Raw genomic sequence first — 21,453 nt, 5'->3', positions numbered from 1 at the left:
GACTATCAACTGATAGGTGAGTACACCAATTGGGGATATAAGATTCAAAATGGTCTGGCTGTGTAAACGCAGTCAATATTCACAAAGACAACGCTACAAAATGATCAAAATGAGCCTGTGAGAATGATCTATAGCTTTATAGACTACAATCTGATGTAAGACCTAAGACACGCACAAAACCCGCACAGCAATTTAATACGTATTTTATTTGCAATGCTCTGTTTCCTCATCTTTTCCAGTTTCCGATGCAAAAAGCAGTAATTCCTTAAATAATAAAGAAAGCAACAAAAGTATTTACAAAATTCCAATAAAACTAAATGAATGGATTTTTCTAAAGCACCCCCTTCTCTGCATCTGGGCAAACTGCCACTTCTGTTGGAAAAAGATACATGGCATTTTAAAGTTACATCACATCATCAATATCTCTTATTTCCGAGAAAAAAAATAAAAAACTGACAAAAATCTATTTTTTTAATATATGTACAGAACGCTCCTGAAATGTGATTCCACTTAGAGTAGAAAAGGCATTCGGATCATTTCTGTCATGTTTCTATTTCATCAAGTCTGATTTCTGTAAGTTTCAAGTTTTAATGGTGATCTTGTAATTAAGAGTCCTCTAGTTACAGGGATTATTATCCCATTCGACAGAGGGTCGAGACCAGCAGTTCATATTGTAAGTAGAAGAGGTAAAAGATGCAGAATCTCAGTCAAGTTTGACTACTGGGGGTGGAAGTGAAAGGATGGCTTTAGGAAGCATATAGAAGACCTGCCCCTTCCCGCCCCCCAGTAGCCAAGGTCAGAGGCAGAAGGTCAAACGTCACAATCGGTCCTTTAGTTTTTTTTTGTTTGTTTGTTTGTCCTCACACAGGTCCCAGTACTGTGGTAGTGACAGAAAGGAAAATACCCTTTTGCTCAAACTCTTTTCAGCATCTCCATACAGTCGGCGGCATACACTTGGGAGTCAGCTGATCAGCAATCATACCTCTGGCCTGGTGCTCCTTCGCTCCCCCACTCATTATCATCCTTAATAGAAACACACTTCAACCATGCTGCACACTCAAAATAACAAGAAATTGTAGACTTTAGAGCTGTGTTCGATCGGACGTCATACACGCGTGGCATGATACCCCATTCCTGGGGGGGAAAACATGCTACATGACACCTTTTCCATTGTCTCTATGCATTTGCGTGTCATATAGTATGTTGCATAATATAATTTCGTCTAGAACCATAAAAAAAGCAGCGTGTTGGTTTATTGTTTTTTTTTCTGGAGAAGTCAGAAGGGTTTTAGAACGCAATGACCGCAGTAGTTATTCCACGCCTTTACACAAGCAAAATCCGGCGAAATCATTTTTCAGGTTTATTTTCATTTTTGGCGGACACTTGCCATCACAAGAGGAAAGAGAATGAGGAAGCGAGAGGGATAGAGAAGAGAGAGTGAAATTGATTGTATGTCAGGAGGAGTCCCTCTCTCAGTAGTCTCGTAACTGGTATCAGTCCGCCACATGGGCCATAGAGTCCAATCCTCTCCGCCCACCCCCCCCAAACCCTTGCAAAACCCCTCCCTGGCCATAAATGGCGTTGCTGGTTTATAGATGAGGCTGTTTATTCCTTGTCGGATTCCTCCTCTGCCTCACGGAGCCAGGTGAAGAAGGCGGTGACTGACTTAAGGGCCACGCCCTTGCCCGTCTGCTCGGCAGGGTCTTTACTGGACTCCCACTTGTAGAAGGCTTCCTCTTTGATCACATCTTCGTCGTACAGCGTGTCAAAAAATGACCGCAACAGATCTGAGGGAGTGATGGTGAGAGAGAGAGATGGTTGTCAAGCCACACATCCATAACCATGAATTACAGATCAGGGTATTTTCTGGCTGAAAATCAAAGGTGGTACCCCAAACCCTACTACCCTGTGCTCTACCAGACACCCCTCTGTGATATTCAGTTGTGCACAAAAGTTTGCATACCCTCGGAGAATTGGTAATATATGTACCATTTGCAAAGTAAACATGAGTGAGCAGGTAAAACATGTATTTTCTTAATTATGGGATTCGCATTGAACTGTAGGTCACACAACAGAATGGGACAATCATAAAACAAAACATGGCAACAAAGAAAAAAATTAACTGATCCCTGTTTCAAAGTCTTCATAACTTAGTTCTTAATACTGTGTATTGCCCCCTTTAGCATCAATGACAGTGTGCACCCTTTTGTAATAGTTGTCTATGAGGCCCTGAATTCTTGCAGGTGGTATAGCTGCCCAGCCAAAATGCAAAAAGTCTCTCTCATCTAGCATGAAACACACGTTTGATATCTCCCCAGAGTGCCTCAATATTAAGGTCATGAGACTGATGGCCACTCCAGAACCTTCACCTTTTCTGCTGTAACCACTGGAGGGTCAACTTGGCCTAGTGCTTAGGGTCATTGTCATGCTGGAAAGTCCAGGAAGCGTCTCATGTGCAGCTTTCGTGCAGAAAAATGCATATTGTCTGCCGGTATTTTTTGATAACATGCTGCATTCATCTTGCTACCAATTTTCACAAGATTCTCTGTGCCTACAGAGCTTGCACACCCCCAAAACATCAGTGAACCACCACCATGCTTCACAGAGGGGATGGTATTCTGTTCACTATAGGCCTTGTTGACCCCTCTCCAAACATAGATATGGTTGTGACCATAAAGCTCTATTTGATCTCGTCACTCCAAATTAGTGTTTCAGAAGCTGAGGCTCGTCAAGGTGTTGTTGGGCATAGTGTAACCGGGCATTTTGCGGCATTGCCGCAGTAAAGGCTTCTTTCTGGCAACTCGGCCGTGCAGCTCATTTTTGTTCATGTATGTAAGGTTTTTATTTTTCATCTTTCCCCCTCAAAGATTTCAGTTTGTATTTCAATGGATTTGTTCACGTTATAGGTCACATTAAAAGAGGAAAAGTATCTGACATGATTTATCTTTGTCATTCTTTTACATCACAAAAACTTGGCATTTTAACAGGGGTGTGTAGACTTTATATCCACTGTATGCATGTGTATATACAGATGCTGGTCATAACATTTTAAAATCATCAAAAAGTTGATTTATTTCAGTAATTCCATTCAAAAAGTGAAACTTGTATAATGTATACATTCATTCCACACAAACTGATATATTTCAAGTGTTTCTTTTAATTTTGATTATTATAACTGACAACTAATGAAAACCCCAAATTCAGTATCTCAAAATTAGATACTAAATTTTCTAGGCAGACTTTTTTTGGTAAAGAAGTTGACTGCTAGCACCAGCACACATGGACAATTAGGCAAGACAAAGCATGACTCTAGCCTTGTTATCCAGAATCATACAGTGACACACACTACTATACTCACTGGCTGGTTGCTCCATGTGAACCATGAGGGCCTGGAGGGCGTAAAGGGCCTGCAACTCCTTCTGCTCATCACTGAGGTACCGCTGCAGTAGCTTGGCCCTCTGGGTAATCTGCGACCCATCTACCCGGTATGGGCTCTCACCTGGGAGGGAGTAAGTGTTAGAATGTCTCCAGCTAGTTCACACAACTCATTAATCCAAAATGTACACATGGACAACAATCAATATTTGCCTTGGAAATTATACATAGTGTTATTGTTCTTTTGTCTGACTCCATAAGCATGTCCCCTTCCTTATGTTTTCACAACTTCTAGTTGAACTCAACTACCACAGCTGTCAGTCAAGCAAGGACGACAGACTTCATTACTAGCGAAGCCCGTGGTTTGGGAAGTGACTTCACAGGTGACCCTAATAATTACCAAACGTCACCTCATCATTTGCAGACTAAATGAGATGGTGGTGTCGCATGAGGGTGAGGTGCCATGTAGGTTAGCACACTGCTAAACCAGATCCCAATAGTATAGCTAGCTAGAATTAGCTTAGGGGTTTGAGAGACAACCTAGTGAAACTAGCTAGATGATACTGATCCTCATGGCCATGTAGATCTGGTGATTCTATTTACTTATTGGCACTCAATCCTACACCCAAAACCCATTCCCAATGACAAATAGATATATGAACCAGGGATTAAGAACAGGGAAGAACAGGGAACACAAACACCTTGCATGCCAAGAAAGGAGGTCAATTACATCTATAAGGAGTGCTAATAGCAAGGCCAGGCAGTAAGGGGATCGGACAGCATACTCACATATGATGGCCGACTGGCAAACTGACGTCATCAGAGCACGCACAAACTGGTTGCTGATCACCTGCTGATCATCCAAATTTGCCTGTAAACAAAAAAGCAAAAAAGTTACCTCACACGAAGAGCTTGCATTGCTTTGGGTCAGACGAGGATAGCGACCAGAAGAGGTTCACAAAAAATGCAAACTGACCAGTAAAGATTTCACACATGAAACGAAAACCCAGCCACCCCCTCCTCCCCACACACACACACCTCAACCCAGTCCTGGATGCGCTGGTTGTCAGCTTTGTCCTGGATCAGTCTGTCCAGCTGTTCGCTCAGCTCATCCCCACTCATGGGCTTCTTCTGATTGGTCTGCTCTGACTCCTCACCTAGAGTAAACTCAATTTTCTGGAAAGAGGGAATGCAAGTACACACAATACAGGTAAATGCAAATTTATACTACAAGATCAACATAAGACATTAAAAAGTACAGAACTTAGAATAAAGCTGACAGACTAAACACTGCAGGGAAAAGATATGTATTAAGATGTCTTAGTTCTGCCCTCCTAAGGTTCTCTGACAGAAAATTTCAAAGGTTTGAGCACAAAAGCTAAACAATGCCTCTGTACCTTTTAGTACTTGTCTTTGGTAAAAGATAAAAATCCTGTGCCAGAGGATCTGAGGTACCTACTGAGGACATAACTTAAAAAGCATTTTCCACATTTAGGCTGCTCAATCATGGCGTGATTTAGGAACTAAAAGGAGAATCTGAAAATGACTTCTAAAACTCAAAGTAACCAGTGAAGAGATTTTACAACAGGTGTAATGTGCGCTGTTTCTGGTCTTGTGCAGCAGTTGTGCTGCAGCATTTTGGATGTTTTGTAGATAACCAATTGCTTTCTTGGCTACACCAGAGAGAAGAGACTTACAGTAGGGAAGCTAGCTTGTAATAAAAGCATGGATGTATCTCTCCATATCAGCTTGAGATACGGCCTCAGCACATCAATGGTCTTGATATAACGTTTGTGGTCACGTTCCAAATATGATTTCAAATTTAAATCTAAAATTCCATCTAGATTTTTCTGGGTATCCAAGGCTTTTGTTCTTTTGGAGTTGATGGCCAGCAAGGAAGTTGCAGTTTTGCGCATCTCCCTTCCTTAGGTACGTTTTCAAGCACTTGATGCGATCAGTTAATGTCCACTGAATCAAGAATACCAATTGTTTTTATTCAGCATAATGGGAAACCGGACTTGGGTAGGCCCATTTAATATTAATTAGCCCCCCTAAATAAAATCTATATATCAGTCAATATATTTTCTCTGCGATTTATTTTTCCCCCATCAACTGTTCCAACACATCTTAAACTCCTTAGAAATTGGATACAATCCTGTTCATTTGACAACATGTTTGGTTGAGTTGGTGCTTTGAACATAACCCTTTCATCTGAAGCCAGCTCTTCGGTAAATAGTAGCTAACGTCTCCCTACTATCGGCCACCCCCATTTTTGGTCGTTTATAGTGGTCGGAGAAGAAAATCTTTTCAAGTTCAAATTGTAAAAGCACTGGTAAGCAACGGTATGTTTTGCTAACCAATATAACCTTTAAGCAAGCCAACCATCATGTATGGAGGGTAAAATACTTGTTTTGAGATTTAAAAAATTTCATGTATGGACATTGTTTTAGAGAAGTTGCAATTTGTGAAATTAGACTTGCACGACAAACCAGATGTCATGAAATCAAGTGATGAGACTTTCTTTAAAGGAAAAAAGGCAAGAAAGCAAGCTACAACTTTCTAGTAGACACTTCAGAGAAGACTACGATCTGTCATTTTTAATGCCAATAAAAAGCAATTAAAGCGCAATTCAACAAAATATTGTCCCTTGTTTTTGTCATTATAGTAGAAGCACCAATTTTAAACACTTTACTGTCTGGACAGCATTTTTTGTCTACTTTAGTCTACCCAGACAGGAGCAAATCACTTAATGGGCAATACCCCCAGATAAAGGATTGTGCTCCATGTGGTTGAATGTGAATTAACCTAACAATGACAACTAATGTTGATGACATGCAATGGGACAAAATCAGTTTTTCCTCTAAACTTTATTAGGAGAGAAAATATGAAAATCTGTCAGAATAAGCACATATGAAATTTGGCTGATTATTTTATAGAACCATAAAGATGATCTAGCTTCCAATGTAATTCAAAGGTATTACAGTAATTCATTATTAGTGAAACAAAATAAAAACATTATCCTTGACCTTGCAAGGATCACAATACTTTCAGGGCTTAACACCCCCCCGCCCCCCCAGGAGAGATGACTTTGCCACACATTTCTCATGGATATGTTGTGATGCCGCATGCTGTTCTAACCACAGTCTTACTGGTTTTTAATATTAGGCCTACATTACGTTGTGATGGAACCTAAAATATTCCCAACTCACACAAATTCCAAATAGTAGATCTGCCGCTTGAGTGACACACAGAGGACCCAAAACATTTGCACTTTAATGTATGGTCGGAATTACAGATGAATAGATCAGTGTTGTATGACACTGTACAAATTGTGAGTAAAAAAGGAATGGAATAATTTACAAATCTCAAACTTATATTTAATTCACAATAGGACATAGATAACATATTGAATGTTGAAAGTGAGACATTTGTAATGTCATGCCAAATATTGGCTAATTTTGGATTTCATGAGAGCTACACATTCCAAAAAAGTTGGGACAGGTAGCAATAAGAGGCCAGAAAAGTTAAATGTACAGATAAGGAACAGCTGGAGGACAAATTTGCAACTTATGTCAATTGGCAACATGATTGGGTATAAAAAGAGCCTCTCAGAGTGGCAGTGTCTCTCAGAAGTCAAGATGGGCAGAGGATCACCAATTCCCCCAATGCTGCGGCAAAAAATAGTGGAGCAATATCAGAAAGGAATTTGAAGTTATCATCTACAGTGCATAATATCATCCAAAGATTCAGAGAATCTGGAACAATCTCTGTGCGTAAGGGTCAAGGCCAAAAAACCAAACTGGATGCCCGCAATCTTCGGGCCCTCAGATGGAACTGCATCACATACAAGAATGATACTGTAATGGAAATCACAACATGGGCTCAGGAATACTTCCAGAAAACATTGTCGGTGAACACAATCCACCGTGCCATTCGCCGTTGCCGGCTAAAACTCTATAGGTCAAAAGAGAAGCCGTATCTAAACAGGATCCAGAAGTGCAGGGGTTTTCTCTGGGCCAAGGATCATTTAAAATGGACTGTGGCAAAGTGGAAAAGTGTTCTGTGGTCAGACGAATCAAAATTTTAAGTTCATTTTGGAAAACTGGGACGCCATGTCATCCGGACTAAAGAGGACAAGGACAACCCAAGTTGTTATCAGCGCTCAGTTCAGAAGCCTGCATCTCTGATGGTATGGGGTTGCATGAGTGCGTGAGGCATGGGCGGCCTACACATCTGGAAAGGCACCATCAATGCTGACAGTTATATCCAAGTTCTAGAACATATGCTCCCATCCAGACGTCACCTCTTTCAGGGAAGACCTTGCATTTTCCAACATGACAATGACAGACCACATACTGCATCAATTACAATGTCATGGCTGCATAGAAGAAGAATGCGGGTACTGAAATGGCCAGCCTGCAGTCCAGATCTTTCACCCATAGAAAACATTTGGCGCATCATAAAGAGGAAGGTGCGACAAAGAAGACCTAAGACAGTTGAACAACTAGAAACCTGTATTACACACAAGAATGGGACAACATTCCTATTCATAAACTTGAGCAACTTGTCTCCTCAGTCCCCAGACGTTTGCAGTCTTTTATAAAAATAAGAGGGGATGCCACACAGTGGCAAACATGGCCTTGTACCAACTTTTTTGAGATGTGTTGATGCCATGAAATTTAAAATCAACTTATTTTTTCCTTAAAGTGATACATTTTCTCAGTTTAAACATTTGATATGTCATCTATGTTGTATTCTGAATAAAATATTGAAATTTGAAACTTCCACATCATTGCATTCTGTTTTATTCACAATTGTACAGTGTCCCAACTTTTTTGGAATCGGGTTTGTAGTCTTTTTTTTCCTTCTTATTCTTACGTTTCTTAAGACCTCCAATAAAACCCAACAAAATTCTTCATATAATTCATCTAAAAGATTGTCTCATAACATGTGCTTTGTCTCACCCGGCTCTCTTCAATTACTGTGGAGTAATTAACAGTAATTCGTGGACTTCAATCCATTGTAAATAAACAAATTACACCACTTTATTAGAAACTTCAGGAAATAACGGTTATTTACCTCTGAAAATATTTATGAAACAATGATGGGTTGAACATGTAGCCTATGGCCTGTATAACAACAGAAACATCCTTCACGTAAATGGGGTATGTTATATTCTTGAACTATACTTTAATTTGGGTTCACTGTGCATATTGTACTTCATCAAAGAAAACCTTGTATTAGGCTACTTTACAAAGAAAATTGACATCTAAATTATGATTCAGTAATGTCAGACATTGCGTGACAGCTGGGACTTTGAGGGAAAAAGAGCTACTTGATTAGGATTATAGTAGACAAAATTCCACAAATTTGAATGTTTGTGGCCATATAAAAACAGTCAAGCTTGATGTAAAAACAGTAAACAGTTCAATAACAACAGTTTCTGGCAGGTGTCAATGCTCTCACAGATGCCCCCTGGTGGCCATCCTTATTTCTTATTTTATGCTTTTGTCTATGCCGCAATATATCGAGGCATGCCCCATCACGGACCGCCCCCTTGGAGGTGGAATTTAATGATTGACATCTGTATATTCTAGTTTCATTACACAAAGTGAAACATTTCAAGCCTTTTTTGTTTCAATCTTGAGGATTTTTGGCTTACAACACAAGGAAATCAAAAATCCAGTATCCCAAAACATTAGAATACGAAATGTACAATACAGAAATGTCGACCTGAGAAGGAGAGGCCTGAGGCTGTCATGTATGTACAGTGTGAATTACAGAAAATAGAACTTTTCCATGTTATTCTTATTTTTTGAGATGCACCTGTATAGGAAACCTGTTCAATATCCCTCAAAAAATGTGAACTCAACTCTTCAGTAACAAAATGAGAAAATAAATCCACTACTTAATAGAAGGATGGGCATATGTTCAGCCCAACAATCGTGAAAGGCGGGTCAGATACCATGTCTAAAACAGATGTAGTTTGCCTTATTGATACATTATTGGTACACTATTTGTACATGGTTAACCCCTCCCCCTTACCTGTTCAGTCACAAACTTGTTGATGTCTTCGTCCTCGGGCAAGAAGTCTCTCCAGTTGAGGCCCGCCTCCCTCCACAGGCTGCCCACTTTCTTATGGGTCTACAGGTAGAAGACAAATAATCAACACAGTTAATTTATGCATGCAACACGCTCACAATTCTGATATGAATCTGCTACATGTGCAAAGGAAACACCAGAGATGGGGGACTCGAGTCACATGACTTGACTCGAGTCTGACTCCAGTCACAATTTTCAGGACTAGTGACTTGCTTGATTAAAGTATGAAAATGACTTGACTTTGACTTGAGGACAAGTTACTTGAGACTTGACTTGAAGTGGAAGACTCGACAATGACTTGAACTTATAATAAACAAACAGCAATAAAATTATTTTATATGTTGTGACACCACTAATCAGCGTATGTGCCATTAACACTGCACAATTCAAACCGCCCCAAACATGGCAGACAGTAACGTTAGTCAAGCTCCACAAATAGTATCGTTTGGATACAAGGACTGTGAACTGGACCGTGAATAAAAAAATATTTGCCAGATGCAAAATATGCAACACAAGAGTATCTGACACGACAACAACAACGTCAAATTTCATTCGTCATTTTAAGAACCACAAGGAAAGGTAAGAAAGTAATCTCTTTATATTCAGTTTCACTACTAACATCTATAACGATAAAGTTACTAATGTAATGAATTAATCTTTTGTTTGTCATAATTTGGCCTTGGTTGCATATTATGTTTGTTTTTTTTCTTGTTAGAAATGTGCCCATTATCATTACTGAATACATCTGGTAAATAGATGTAAGGGAATTTGACTATAACAGTGGCATAGCCTGAAATTTAATGTTGATGGGCATCTTAGAATGAGCGGGCATGTATATTATTACACGTAGGCTATAATGTCTATTAAATGTGTGCATTTTCAAGTGTTTGTGGACTGCGTGTGGAAACTAAAAAGCATTGTGCTTACACCATAACAGTTAACATTACTGCATGAAAGGACAACATGGAGGCGCCGATGTGATTATACTAGCACCTAAACATTTCGAATAGTTTTTTTTTTTTACTTATACAGACAAGAATAATTACAGCGTAATTACATATTAGGCAGTTTTTCATTCACAATAATTAGTTTATAAGGTTGTCATTATTAGCCCTTATTACATGGATTGGCTGAATTCCAGTGCAGAATGCGTGTTATTTCTTGATAACAGACCGTTGCCATGAAAAACATCGCGTTGCTATGGACGCAGCAGGATTCTAACCAGAGACGGAACAGACTTTTCTTTAGAGGAAGCAATACAATCGTTTTTAAATCAATAAATTCCTTTGGAAATCAATATTTTGTGTCAAATTATTGATTTATTTGGTAGGTAGCCATGTAATAGGCGGGATAAGGTATAGCGAGGCGGTTGTTATAGCGAATACAACCCCTTCAGGCTGATTCCCTACGCTTCGTCCCCCCAAAAAAGTGTACAGCGGAGGTGAAAAATATTTGATTTTGAAATCGAGCTTTGCACCGAGCGCACGTCAGAAACAGAGGACAGTGTGTGTGTGTGTGTGTGTTCATCTCTTTAGTACTGTGACTTGACTTGAAACTTATAAGGACTCGACTTGACTTGCTTAGGGTGAACCCTTGACTTGACTTGCTTGATTTATCTTAACTGTGACTTGAGACTTGACTCGAGACTTGATGGTTAAGACTTGAGACTTGCTTGGACTTGACCATGTGTGACTTGTCCCCATCTCTGGGAAACACTAACCATTCCTTTGCAGAGTAAGTTGAGGATTTGAACCAGCAGCACACCGGCCTTGCCCAGGGGAATTAGGGGCTTGGTGATCTCCCTGGAAAAAAAGCAAGAGAAAAAAGGAAAGGGAGACGTTATTCAGTGTAATCTTAAAAGTACTAATAAAAACTAATTTAGAGACTGATATGATTGATATATTAAAAACATCAGTAATTAATACAGAGCGACTCAGCCCATGACTATTGTTCATTCATATATAAAGCATTCAGTCCACGCCTTTCTGGCATCAACGCCTTTTTGTAACAGTGAATTTAAGACCTGGGGCCTGTAAGGCCTGTGTCTCACCTGAAAAGCTGTCCCATGGGGATGCCTCCCTCATGGAGCATGGGGACGATGAGCTCAGCCAAGTACTGCCAGATGTGGGGGATGTCTATGGCCATGTCCTCAGCCACCTCTAGGATCTCTTGGAGCCTGCAATTAAAACCGGGTTAAAACGCATTTAACCCTTCAACAATCACTTTTCCTCTACAGTAACTGTCACTTGGCACAGTGGCCGGGATTCTTTCTGTGCAAGACATGCACTTTTACCACCTAAGAAGAGCATCCAAAACAGACACTCACCCTTTGTAGTATCCTGTGGTTGGCAGGGTGCCAGTCTTGATGAGCTGGTGCAGGAGCATGCCCATGCGTTCTCTGCTAATGGCGCTGCGCTCCAGGGTGTTTTCCAGACCGTTCCGCACAAACACAAAGAGAAGTGGGGCACTGTGTAGCTCCACTACACACTGCAGCGCCTCCTACAGGGCCGGAAAAACAAGGACAGTAGTCAGCATTACAGTGAGGGCGCTTCACCATGACCTCAATGTGCGCGTCTTAAATTCAGCTTGCATGGGGCTTCACGGTGAAAATACTCCCTATGCACTGCGTGTGCGTGTACCTTCATGTCGTTGAGATGGAGGTACTCCTCAATGATGGCACTGGACTTCTTATCCAGCTCATCCTCAGTCATAACTGGCTTGGCCAGAGCAGCAGGGGGAGGGGTGGGGGCGGTCTCTCGCTTAACTGTACGGACAAAACAGGCCACTATACATTAAAAGGCATTCCGAAACACAGACATCATTAGACACTAAGACTGAGTTTATCGTGTGTATGTCGCACTCTTACCAACAGCGTCCTTGCTAGGGGCCCGGTCACGGCTGCCACGGTCGTCAGTCATGCTGGCTACACGCCGGACATGGGGTTCCGTAGGGGTTCGACTGTCGCTCCTGCGTTCCTCTGTCTCACGGCTGAAGCTGCGCTTGGTGATCGGTGGCCGGGTATCCCGGCTGCCAGGACGCTCGTCTCGACTGCTATCGCGTCGCTCAAAGCGGTCATACCTGTCCCGGTCTCCGGCACGATCGCGACTGGAACTGGACCTATAGCGGAGGAGAAGGAGTAGAGTTTAATAGAAAAGGGGTTGAGGTAGGGCAAAAGACAGCCCAACAGACAAAAACAAGAGAAAAGTACAGTGGACCTGAGACATTAAAAGGGAAAGGTCAAGAAAGGGGGAAGTACAGAAAAAAACCCAGCCCTTACCTCTGGGGTACCCTGCGGTCAACGTCTGAGGAGGATGTTGGCTGAGCAGACTGCTGCAGAGCAGAGAAACGATTCAGGGTGCTGGTGGCCGGACGGAGAGTTTCAGCTGCAACAGGTTAAAAAGGGGAAGAAGGGTCGTACACATGCACTGATCAGCCATTACATTATAACCACCCGCCTAATATCGTGTAGGCCCCCCACCCGCCTAATATCGTGTAGGCCCCCCACCCGCCTAATATCGTGTAGGCCCCCCACCTGCCTAATATCGTGTAGGCCCCCCACCTGACGACAAAACAGCCCAGACCCATCGAGACATGGACTCCACTAGACCTCTGAAGGTGTTCTGTGTTATCTGGCACCAAGATATTAGCAGCAAGTCCTTTAAGTCCTATAAGTAGCGAGGTGGGGCCTCCTTGGATCGGACTTGTTTGCTCAGCACATCCCACAGATGCTCGATTGGATTGAGATCCGTGGAATTTGGAGGCCAACAACTTGAAGTTGTGTTCCACAAACAATTCCTGAACCATTGTTGCTTTGTGTCAGGGTGCATTATCATGCTGAAAGTGTGATAATGGTCATGAAAGTGTGCACATGGTCTGCAACAATGCTTAGGTAGGTGGTACCTGTCAGAGTAACATCCACATGAATGGCAGGACCCACGGTTTCCCAGCAGAACATTGCACAAAGCATCACACTGCCTCCTCTGACTTGCCTCCTTCCCATAGTGCATCCTGGTGCCATGTGTTCTCCAGGTAAGCGACGCACATGCACCCAGTCATCCACGTGATGTAAAAGGAAACGTGATTCATCAGACCAGGCCACCTACTTCCATTGCGCTGTGGTCCAGTTCTGATGCTCACGTGCCCATTGTAGGCGCTTTCGGCAGTGGACAGGGGTCAGCATGGGCACCCTGACTGGTCTGCGGCTACACAGCCCCATACGCAACAAACTGCAATGCACTTTGTGTTCTGACACTCTTCTATCAGTACCAGCATTAACCTTTTCAGCAATCTGAGCAACAGTAGCTTGTCTGCTGTAGCCTTCCCTCCCCACGTGCATCAATGACCCTTGGCAGCCCATGACCCTGTTGCCGGTTCACCGCTTTTCCTTCCTTGGTTCGGTTGATACCCCCAATTAGTTGTAGGAATTAGCGGATGTTAAATAATAAAAACTAGGAATACACTGCCTGTGTCAGTGGTTAATGATGGTCAGGCTTAGTTAAATTAATGACATTAAATATGTTTAAATCTGTTGGTGAAAATATTCCAAATATGCAAATTAATGCATTTAAAATTGATACGCTTCAGATCGAGTTTCAGTTCTACTTATGTTTAACTTTGAGTTAAATACGTAAATGTATGCTACAAAAACAAAATAACAGTCTGGGAAAAAAAACATGATCACTTTCTCGAAATCCATTTATCAAGATAAAATAAGCCAAAAGATTCAAACAGGTTATTAAAAATTAGGGCCAACTGAAACGCTTGTTGAAGAACATTTATTTTTAAAGAACGACCAGCATTTGGCAAATAACTGAAGTTGTGAGGAGAGGAACGCAATAGCTATGCTAAGTAGTATCTTTCCTACTATTACATTTAGTCCAAGTGTGTGTGCAACCTACCTGGTTCAGCTCCTGTAGAAGGCTTGGCCCCCGTTCCTCCGCTGCTGCCCTTCCCCCAGCTGCCCCACATGCCCTTACCCCCGAGCTGAGGCGCCAGCAGCTGGTTGTTGAAGTCCAAAGCATTAGGCTAGAAGAGATCAAGGGGTCAACGTTAATCAGTCAGAAGCCATTTAACACAATGATGTCCACTTCAATGGAACTACACAAGTAAAACACCAGATGCTAAATGGCTGCAAGTAAAACTGAATAACGTCAAGGAAATAGCATTTAACCCTGACGACAAAATCTCTTCAAGCAAGAAATGGCAGACTATCAGGAAAAGGAAAGCAAATATTCTGTTGGCAAATCAGTTGCACTAGATTTGATTTGTCAGTTTGATGCTCACACTGAGGCTTCTATTTTTGCTGGAACGCGTAAGCAGAGCCGGCCAAGAAGAGCGAATGTTTGAGTGAGTGACAGAGTGAGTACCCTTTGTTAAATAGCCTAGCGGTTAGAAAAGCGAACTATAGGTATAACTATAGGCAAAGCGAAGTACGCGTTATGAATTGTTCCATATTGACAAAAACATTGCTGGCTAAAACCTCCAGTAACTACATTATAGTAAGCCAGATATAAAACAGTTTAGGGTTAAATTGCAACTGTTTCTGGTGGATTTTCTAAGTACACATCCATGCATGCATTTTGGGTCAGGATACAGAAACATTTGCTGGCTACTACATACAGTGGTTACGTTATAGTAAGCCTTAACTGAAACTGTATACGGTTATATTGCGACAGTTTCGGGCATGAAAAATGTTTCGCTAGCAATTGCTCATTTCTTATGATTATTCCTAGGAAGTTAGTAGATACTAGTAAGCCTATTACTGGCCAATAAGCTGTTAAAACCACCAGTGGCAAAAGCCATACAGTTCATAGACACTATGGCGGAGGTAAACTAAATAAGAAACGTTAGTCAGTTTAACACAATCCTCAATGGAGCCTAGCGACTGCTGGAACATGTAATGTCGTGGAATAGTGGTTAAAGACAGTGCCTCTCGAGTTAAAATCTCTGGAGAGCAATGACATTTGTTTTTAGTAGATTCCACGATTCACTCACCTTTTCACCTTTATTGATATTGTATCAATGTCATTCTTGAATGAAAGAAAAAAGTAAGTTGTTTTGCCATGAAATTGCTTTGGCAGACTCACTAGCAATAGCTCAATTCTTATGACTATTCCAGTAAGTTAGTAGATACCGGTAAAGCTTATTACTGGCTAATACGCTGTTAAAACGGCCAGTGGCAAACGCCATACAATTACGCTATTTGTGGTGGAGGAAAACTTAGTAAGAAACGTTAGTCAGTTTAACTGTATCAGTGTCATTCACAAATGGCCAATTAACTATTAAAACGGCCCGTGGCAAAAGAGGATTTGTTCAGGATAGACAAGAGGCTGTACATGCAAATATACAGCTTCGTGGTGTAGTGGTTTAACGTCACAGCCTTTCAAATGGGCAACATGGGTTCGAATCTCGAGACGGCAACACTTTCTATTGCGGGCCGCCTGAACTAGGCTTGCCTGGTTTCTTGTTTTGTTACTACTTTCTTACTTGTAATTTTTCTTTCTCTAAATATTTCAACACACTATTGCCCCTCAGTCTAAGTTGTCTTGTGAAATGCATGTTTTTGTTCAATAAAAAGATTGAAAACAAAATTCCACAGTGAGAACACCAAAAATAACCGGGTATCACCTTGGTGATCTTGCTGAGGCGGCTGGTGTCGATGGGCCTGTTCTTGGTGGTAATTGGCACCGTGTTCCAACCCTCGTCCTGGGGCTGGCTTCCCCTGGTTCCCTGACCACCGTGCTGGCTCCCGCGGCCCCCTTGATCCCTTCCCCCTCTGTCTCGGTCCCCCCCCCTGCCTTCTCTTCCGCCTCCTCGCCCTCCTCCCCCACCGCCGGCTCCTCCTCCATCGTTCCTTGACAAGAGTTGCTGTTGGACCTTGATCTGCTGCATTTGCTCCTCCAGCTCGGCCTCCTTGTGGATCTGGTCAATAGTCTTGGGGCCCTGCTCTCCTCGCCGGGGTACCCAGCCACTCTGGTTAAGGGAACATGGAAGGGAAGGTCTGGTGTTAAGGCCATGATTCATTACAGTAGTGTTGTGATTGTAATGATTCTACAAAGGAACAGAGGAAAGGACCCAGAGATGAATCACCTAAGAAACTCGTTCCTAGACACCACCACCCAAATTTGCAGAACATCTGGAAGGACACACGGACCAACGTGGCCTTCCTTAGACAATGAGAGAGCATGAAAAACTCTGGGACTTGACGGCGTTGGTTAAATTTGCTTAGTCTACGGACCACTCACCTCCCAGGACACACTACACTATGTGTTTTGTACACCTATGCACCAATTGCTCAAGTGTAACATGGCATAACCGTGTGAGCATAGTGTAGCCAATCCATCTTCCTTCACTGAATAACAAGGCAGTTCCGGCACAATAAACACTCACTAGGTGGCTGCCTCTGGTTAGACTGGATGTAATTCAAGTGTTTGCTTACGTGATCAAATGTCAGAAATGCGGCTCTATTTGACGCAGTTTATTTAATTTGCTCAATTAAATACTTAATTCCAACCAGTGATAAAGCCCATCCCTAAGGGTCAACTTGTAATGGTTGGTGTTACACGCTCATATGCGCTGTGGAAAACGTTACACAAAGACAGACAGTATACGAGAGGCAAAAAGGTAGAGGAAAGGTGAGAAATGGGGGAGGACACACAGAGGAACAACGAGAGGTCTAGTGGTACCCGTCTGAGGTCGATGACATCCTGCAGCATAAAGCGGATCCTGGACGAGGTTTTCTTCTCCTTGATAATCTTGTCCATCTGGGCAAAGTACTGGTCCATACGGGGCTGTGGGAAACAAATTTGTATCTATTCTAACTTAAGCAGAGAAAATGTCAGTGGGTAAGTGTGAGTCCCTGTGCATTAGTGTGTTCCTTTCGCTCTGCCAACCTTGGCCTTCTCAAAGTCCAGGTCCTTGCCGATGGTGGACAGCAGTCTGCAGAGGCACTCTAGCGACTCCTCGTCGTGGTTTTTCAGCAGCTTGACGATGCAGTCGTGCATAATGGCCTCGGTCAGCATCTTCAATTTGAACAGCTCGCCAATGAACTTGATGTTGCCGAGCGATCGCCGGCGAGCTTTGTCCCTGGCCTCCTCTAGGTCTGCCTTCAGACCTGCTTTCTCCTCCTGCAGGACAGGAGGTTGAAGGTTAGTCTACAGCAGTCAATTACATTCAATTTTCAGAGATAAAAAATTTATTATATATTGGGCCGGCCTAGTTCAGCCGGCCCGCAATAAAAATGTATAAATGCTGTTCCCTCACTGGATTCGAACCATGTCTCCCACATGAGAGGATGTGTCTTTAGCCACTACGCCATGAAGCTAAACATTTACAAAGTGTCGGTATAGTATCTAGACATTAGATCATCTTGTCACACATTAACATCATACCAAGAATGACTATTTCACTAGACACCATTAGACAGAAATAGGCTTGCTAGTATCTACTAACTTACTAATTGGAATAGTCATAAGAATTGAGCAATTACAAGCGAGACTGAAGATTATGCTGCCAAAGCTATTTCATTAAATGGCAAAGAAACAATTTCTTTCGTGAATGACATTGATACAAACAACTATCAATTTAGGTGACAACAACTGACTTTCCGTCAAGTGAAAAGACGAAAGAATTGTGGAAACCCCTCCTCTCTTACTGCTCAAGGGGTTTTGATAAAGCCTATATTACCCCAGAAAGCATGCACGGAAGCGTACTTCGTACATGCTTTTTGTACTTTGTGAATGCTTACTATAACATAGCTGCTGAAGGTTGTCGCCAGCAAAGGTTTTGTCTATCATAAACCAAATAGCACACACGGATGAGTACTTACAAAATACACCAGAAATAGTCGCAATATAACCGCAAACAGTTTTATTTTAGGCTTACTATAACTTAGCTACTGAAGGTTGCAGCCAGCAAAGTTATTGTCTATCAAGAACAAATCTTAATGCATAATTTGCTTTGACGGTGACGAGATTTGAAAGCCGAATCGTAGAATCGTTTGCAGGACCGCTTCTCTAACCACTACGCTATTTAACAAACTATAGTCAGTCAGTAAGAGACATTTGCTCTTCTTGGCCGCTTACACAGACTGGCTAAAAGCATTAAAAGGGCCCAAAAAATAAAGACAACGCAAATGAAAAGCCAAACAAAAGAGATTGTTTGGATAGAGGTACCTCTTTGGCGGCCTCCATCTCCTTCTGTTTGGCCTCAAAGATCACGTCATCATCCTGGTCCTTCTCAAACTCCTTCTGACAGCGGTTAAGCAGCAGCTTGCGGAAGTTCACTGTCACACCTGGCTTGTCTGTGGTGGGCACTTTCAACTGGGAAACAAAGACAACAATGTTTTAGACCAAGGTCTGATTTTTTGTATGAAGACCAACACTCAGTGTTTTATATTAGCATTAAACAGGCCACAAGGGAAAGGATAAGGGACAGGTTGAGTGAGACAACCAGAGAGAAAATCAATTGCAGCTCTGAACAGAGTGAGCGTAGGAAGAGGACAGGAGTACTGCCTGATGCGCCACTCACCGCTGTGAGGCAACGGCACATGTTGGCGTAGGCCACCGAGAAGTTGGGCTCGGAGATGGCCTTCTCAAAGATCAGGTCGATGACCCCCTTCAGCCTCTCTTCCGTGTCGATGGTCAGCTCAGTAACCTGCTTCATCAGCTGCTGGAACATCTGGGGGGTCAGCTTGTTGAGGATGGAGCGGACTCTCCTGAACAGCTCCTGGGTCTTGACGATCTCAGGGTCGTCGCTCTCATCATCCCCCTCACGGCCCCGGGCCACCGCCTTCTTCACGCCCGGCTTCCATGCCTTTTCAGCCTTGTTGAGCTGCACGTCGCCACCGAGCGACGAGGAGATGTTGATGATCTTGCGGGGCTCCTTGCGCTGGCCTTGCTGTGAGCGCCGCGGACCTGGGGGCTGAGGTAGGGAGAGAAGCAACGTTGGGGGAAAGATGGAACACATCAGGATCTCCAGCAGAGCCCCAAAAAAATTATTAGTAATTATTAGTGACATAGAATGAACTCTGCCCTAGGCCTTCATTCAGGGTGGTTGCAGTTGGTGGTTGTCCCTTTGGTTCAAGCTGGCAATGTGGGTGGAATGACTTCAGTGTCAATGGATTGAGACAGTTGAGTGATGCACTTTGACGTGCTGAAAATTGCGACTAAAGCTTTCCTGGACAAAGTGGCATGCACTAACAGCCCACAAACACCTACGGAATTAAAAAGCCCAGTGCAGTCAAAGAAATGATTTTCCATGTCAAAACTCTGACATCACTTAAATTGCTTTTTCTATTGCATTTTCATAGAAAATAATAGCTGTAAGATACAGAACAGTAAACAAGAAACCCAGATTTGTTACTTAAATAAAAGGATCCTCATCCTCTCTAGTGAATTAAGCGAGACAATAGCTCCAGGTAAACTGACATCTATGCACCAACCAAGAGAGCCGATCCAAACTGAAAGACTTACCCCCATGTGGTCCCTTCCAGGGCCCCGTGGCCCTCCTCCGCCTCCCCCACCGGACTGTCGGTCCAGGTTACCCATGAAAGCGGGGGTGAAGTCTGGCCCAGCGTTCATCATGTTGCGGCCAGGCTCTGCTGGGCGCATTGGGGTCTTGTTGGCCTACACCCCAAGAAATGTAATCAGTAATAAATACATCAAACATACTAGAATCGCGTTGAAATTCACCTAGGATGTGAAAGCTGGACAATAAGAAAAACACTTCAAATGAACAGCACCATCACCAGAATTAACTTAATATCCCTGTAATTAGTAGTGAACAATGCATCTGTACAGACATTTAAAAATCACCACACCGGATGACTTCATAAATAGATTTTTTGGGGACAAGTTTACCTTATCCAGCACCACGTCACTAATGAGAGGTAGACCCTCAGGTTTGTTCAGGCTGGCACTGATAAACTGGAAGCCCAGCAGGAATTCCCTGTCGTATCGTTTCTTCTCTTCTGGATCGATGGGCTTCCATTGCTCTGGGGGGGGGGGGGGTGCAAAGATAAATGCATTTCTCACTGATATGGGGGATCTTTCACAAAGGGAATTGTTCACCAGATATATTCAGACGAAAATATCTGGGACAGGATGTATAATCAGAACAATGAACACTTAACCCAAAGAATCGATCATCACTGAGCAACTGAATTTCAAGGGGCCAACCTACCTCCTTTGTATTGGTATTTGAGGTCACCCGGTTTGGGCGGGGGCACGTCTGCGTTTTGTTTGTCCTCCTTCTCCTCCCACGTCTCGTCTGGAGCGTCGGCAGGAGGAAGGGTAACAGGACTGGGCTCTGCCGGAGCAGACAAGAGCTCAGGGGCCGGAGGCAATGCCTCTTTCTCCTGTATGGAGAAGGGGCAGGGCAGTAGGGATTGGTGGATTTGGAGTGGCAGAAATGACATGAGACCCATAAAGTGCTGACCCCAGCGTTTACATGTTAGGTTTGGGATAGCCTAGTTTTTATTTTATTTTTATAAACAATGACAACTTGTGTGGGAAGGTAACGCTTTGTCTCAGCAGAAATACCAGGTCTACAGACACACATAAAAAAGCTTGGAGACCAACGATGCCATATGTAGAGTCGCTCTTGCACTGACTAATGAACAATCTAACTGGAGAAGCAGTTGGATGCAGATACCACGCAGTGCGGCCAGATAACCCTTGCTTTCCAGAGTTATACCGGTTGACTCAAATATTTTTGTATGGTTTGTGAATTTCTCAAGCCACTTAGTTATCAGACAGACACCCACCTCTTTGAAGGCATCTAGCATGTCTCCGATGGCCTCCTTCTTGTTCAGCTCCTTCATGTTCCTCTTCTTCTTTGGCACAGACACAGCAGCTACAAAAAGACAGGATGTTATGTCAACACCTGAAGCCACACCCTGGCTGGACCATCGCAGGGCCCCCTAAAATTTCACTAAATTTAAAATGACCAATGAAACAGAAACCCTTCTAAACCATA

General features: G+C 42.8%; 1 protein-coding gene and 1 non-coding gene across 10 annotated transcripts in view; both read right to left on the bottom strand.

Annotated features, from left to right (window-relative positions):
* Window positions 1–849: 849 nt before the first annotated feature.
* eif4g1a (eukaryotic translation initiation factor 4 gamma, 1a) overlaps window positions 850–21,453 on the bottom strand; it is a 56,909-nt gene continuing 36,305 nt past the window's right edge. For all 9 annotated transcript variants that reach the window (XM_010883879.4, XM_029119137.2, XM_029119138.2 and 6 more), the window contains 21 exons: window positions 21,242–21,330; window positions 20,659–20,833; window positions 20,337–20,470; window positions 19,950–20,102; window positions 19,006–19,398; window positions 18,651–18,797; window positions 17,370–17,603; window positions 17,163–17,267; window positions 16,105–16,449; window positions 14,376–14,502; window positions 12,755–12,860; window positions 12,344–12,594; window positions 12,117–12,241; window positions 11,804–11,976; window positions 11,528–11,653; window positions 11,198–11,279; window positions 9,421–9,519; window positions 4,414–4,551; window positions 4,165–4,246; window positions 3,359–3,499; window positions 850–1,787 (listed from right to left, as the gene is read on the bottom strand). In XM_010883879.4, coding sequence (XP_010882181.2) covers window positions 1,606–1,787; window positions 3,359–3,499; window positions 4,165–4,246; window positions 4,414–4,551; window positions 9,421–9,519; window positions 11,198–11,279; window positions 11,528–11,653; window positions 11,804–11,976; window positions 12,117–12,241; window positions 12,344–12,594; window positions 12,755–12,860; window positions 14,376–14,502; window positions 16,105–16,449; window positions 17,163–17,267; window positions 17,370–17,603; window positions 18,651–18,797; window positions 19,006–19,398; window positions 19,950–20,102; window positions 20,337–20,470; window positions 20,659–20,833; window positions 21,242–21,330 — 3,407 coding nt within the window. In that variant the 3' untranslated portion in view covers window positions 850–1,605. The remainder of the gene's footprint in view (window positions 1,788–3,358; window positions 3,500–4,164; window positions 4,247–4,413; window positions 4,552–9,420; window positions 9,520–11,197; window positions 11,280–11,527; window positions 11,654–11,803; window positions 11,977–12,116; window positions 12,242–12,343; window positions 12,595–12,754; window positions 12,861–14,375; window positions 14,503–16,104; window positions 16,450–17,162; window positions 17,268–17,369; window positions 17,604–18,650; window positions 18,798–19,005; window positions 19,399–19,949; window positions 20,103–20,336; window positions 20,471–20,658; window positions 20,834–21,241; window positions 21,331–21,453) is intronic.
* Window positions 20,998–21,140, bottom strand: LOC114838868. The gene has a single exon (XR_003781674.1). It is a non-coding gene; the product is annotated as a small nucleolar RNA SNORA8 (small nucleolar RNA).

This window comes from Esox lucius, chromosome 3 (genome assembly GCF_011004845.1).
Source record: "Esox lucius isolate fEsoLuc1 chromosome 3, fEsoLuc1.pri, whole genome shotgun sequence".
NCBI lineage: Eukaryota > Metazoa > Chordata > Actinopteri > Esociformes > Esocidae > Esox > Esox lucius.
Note: the sequence above shows the minus strand (reverse complement) of the source record. Positions and strands in the feature narration are given on the sequence as shown.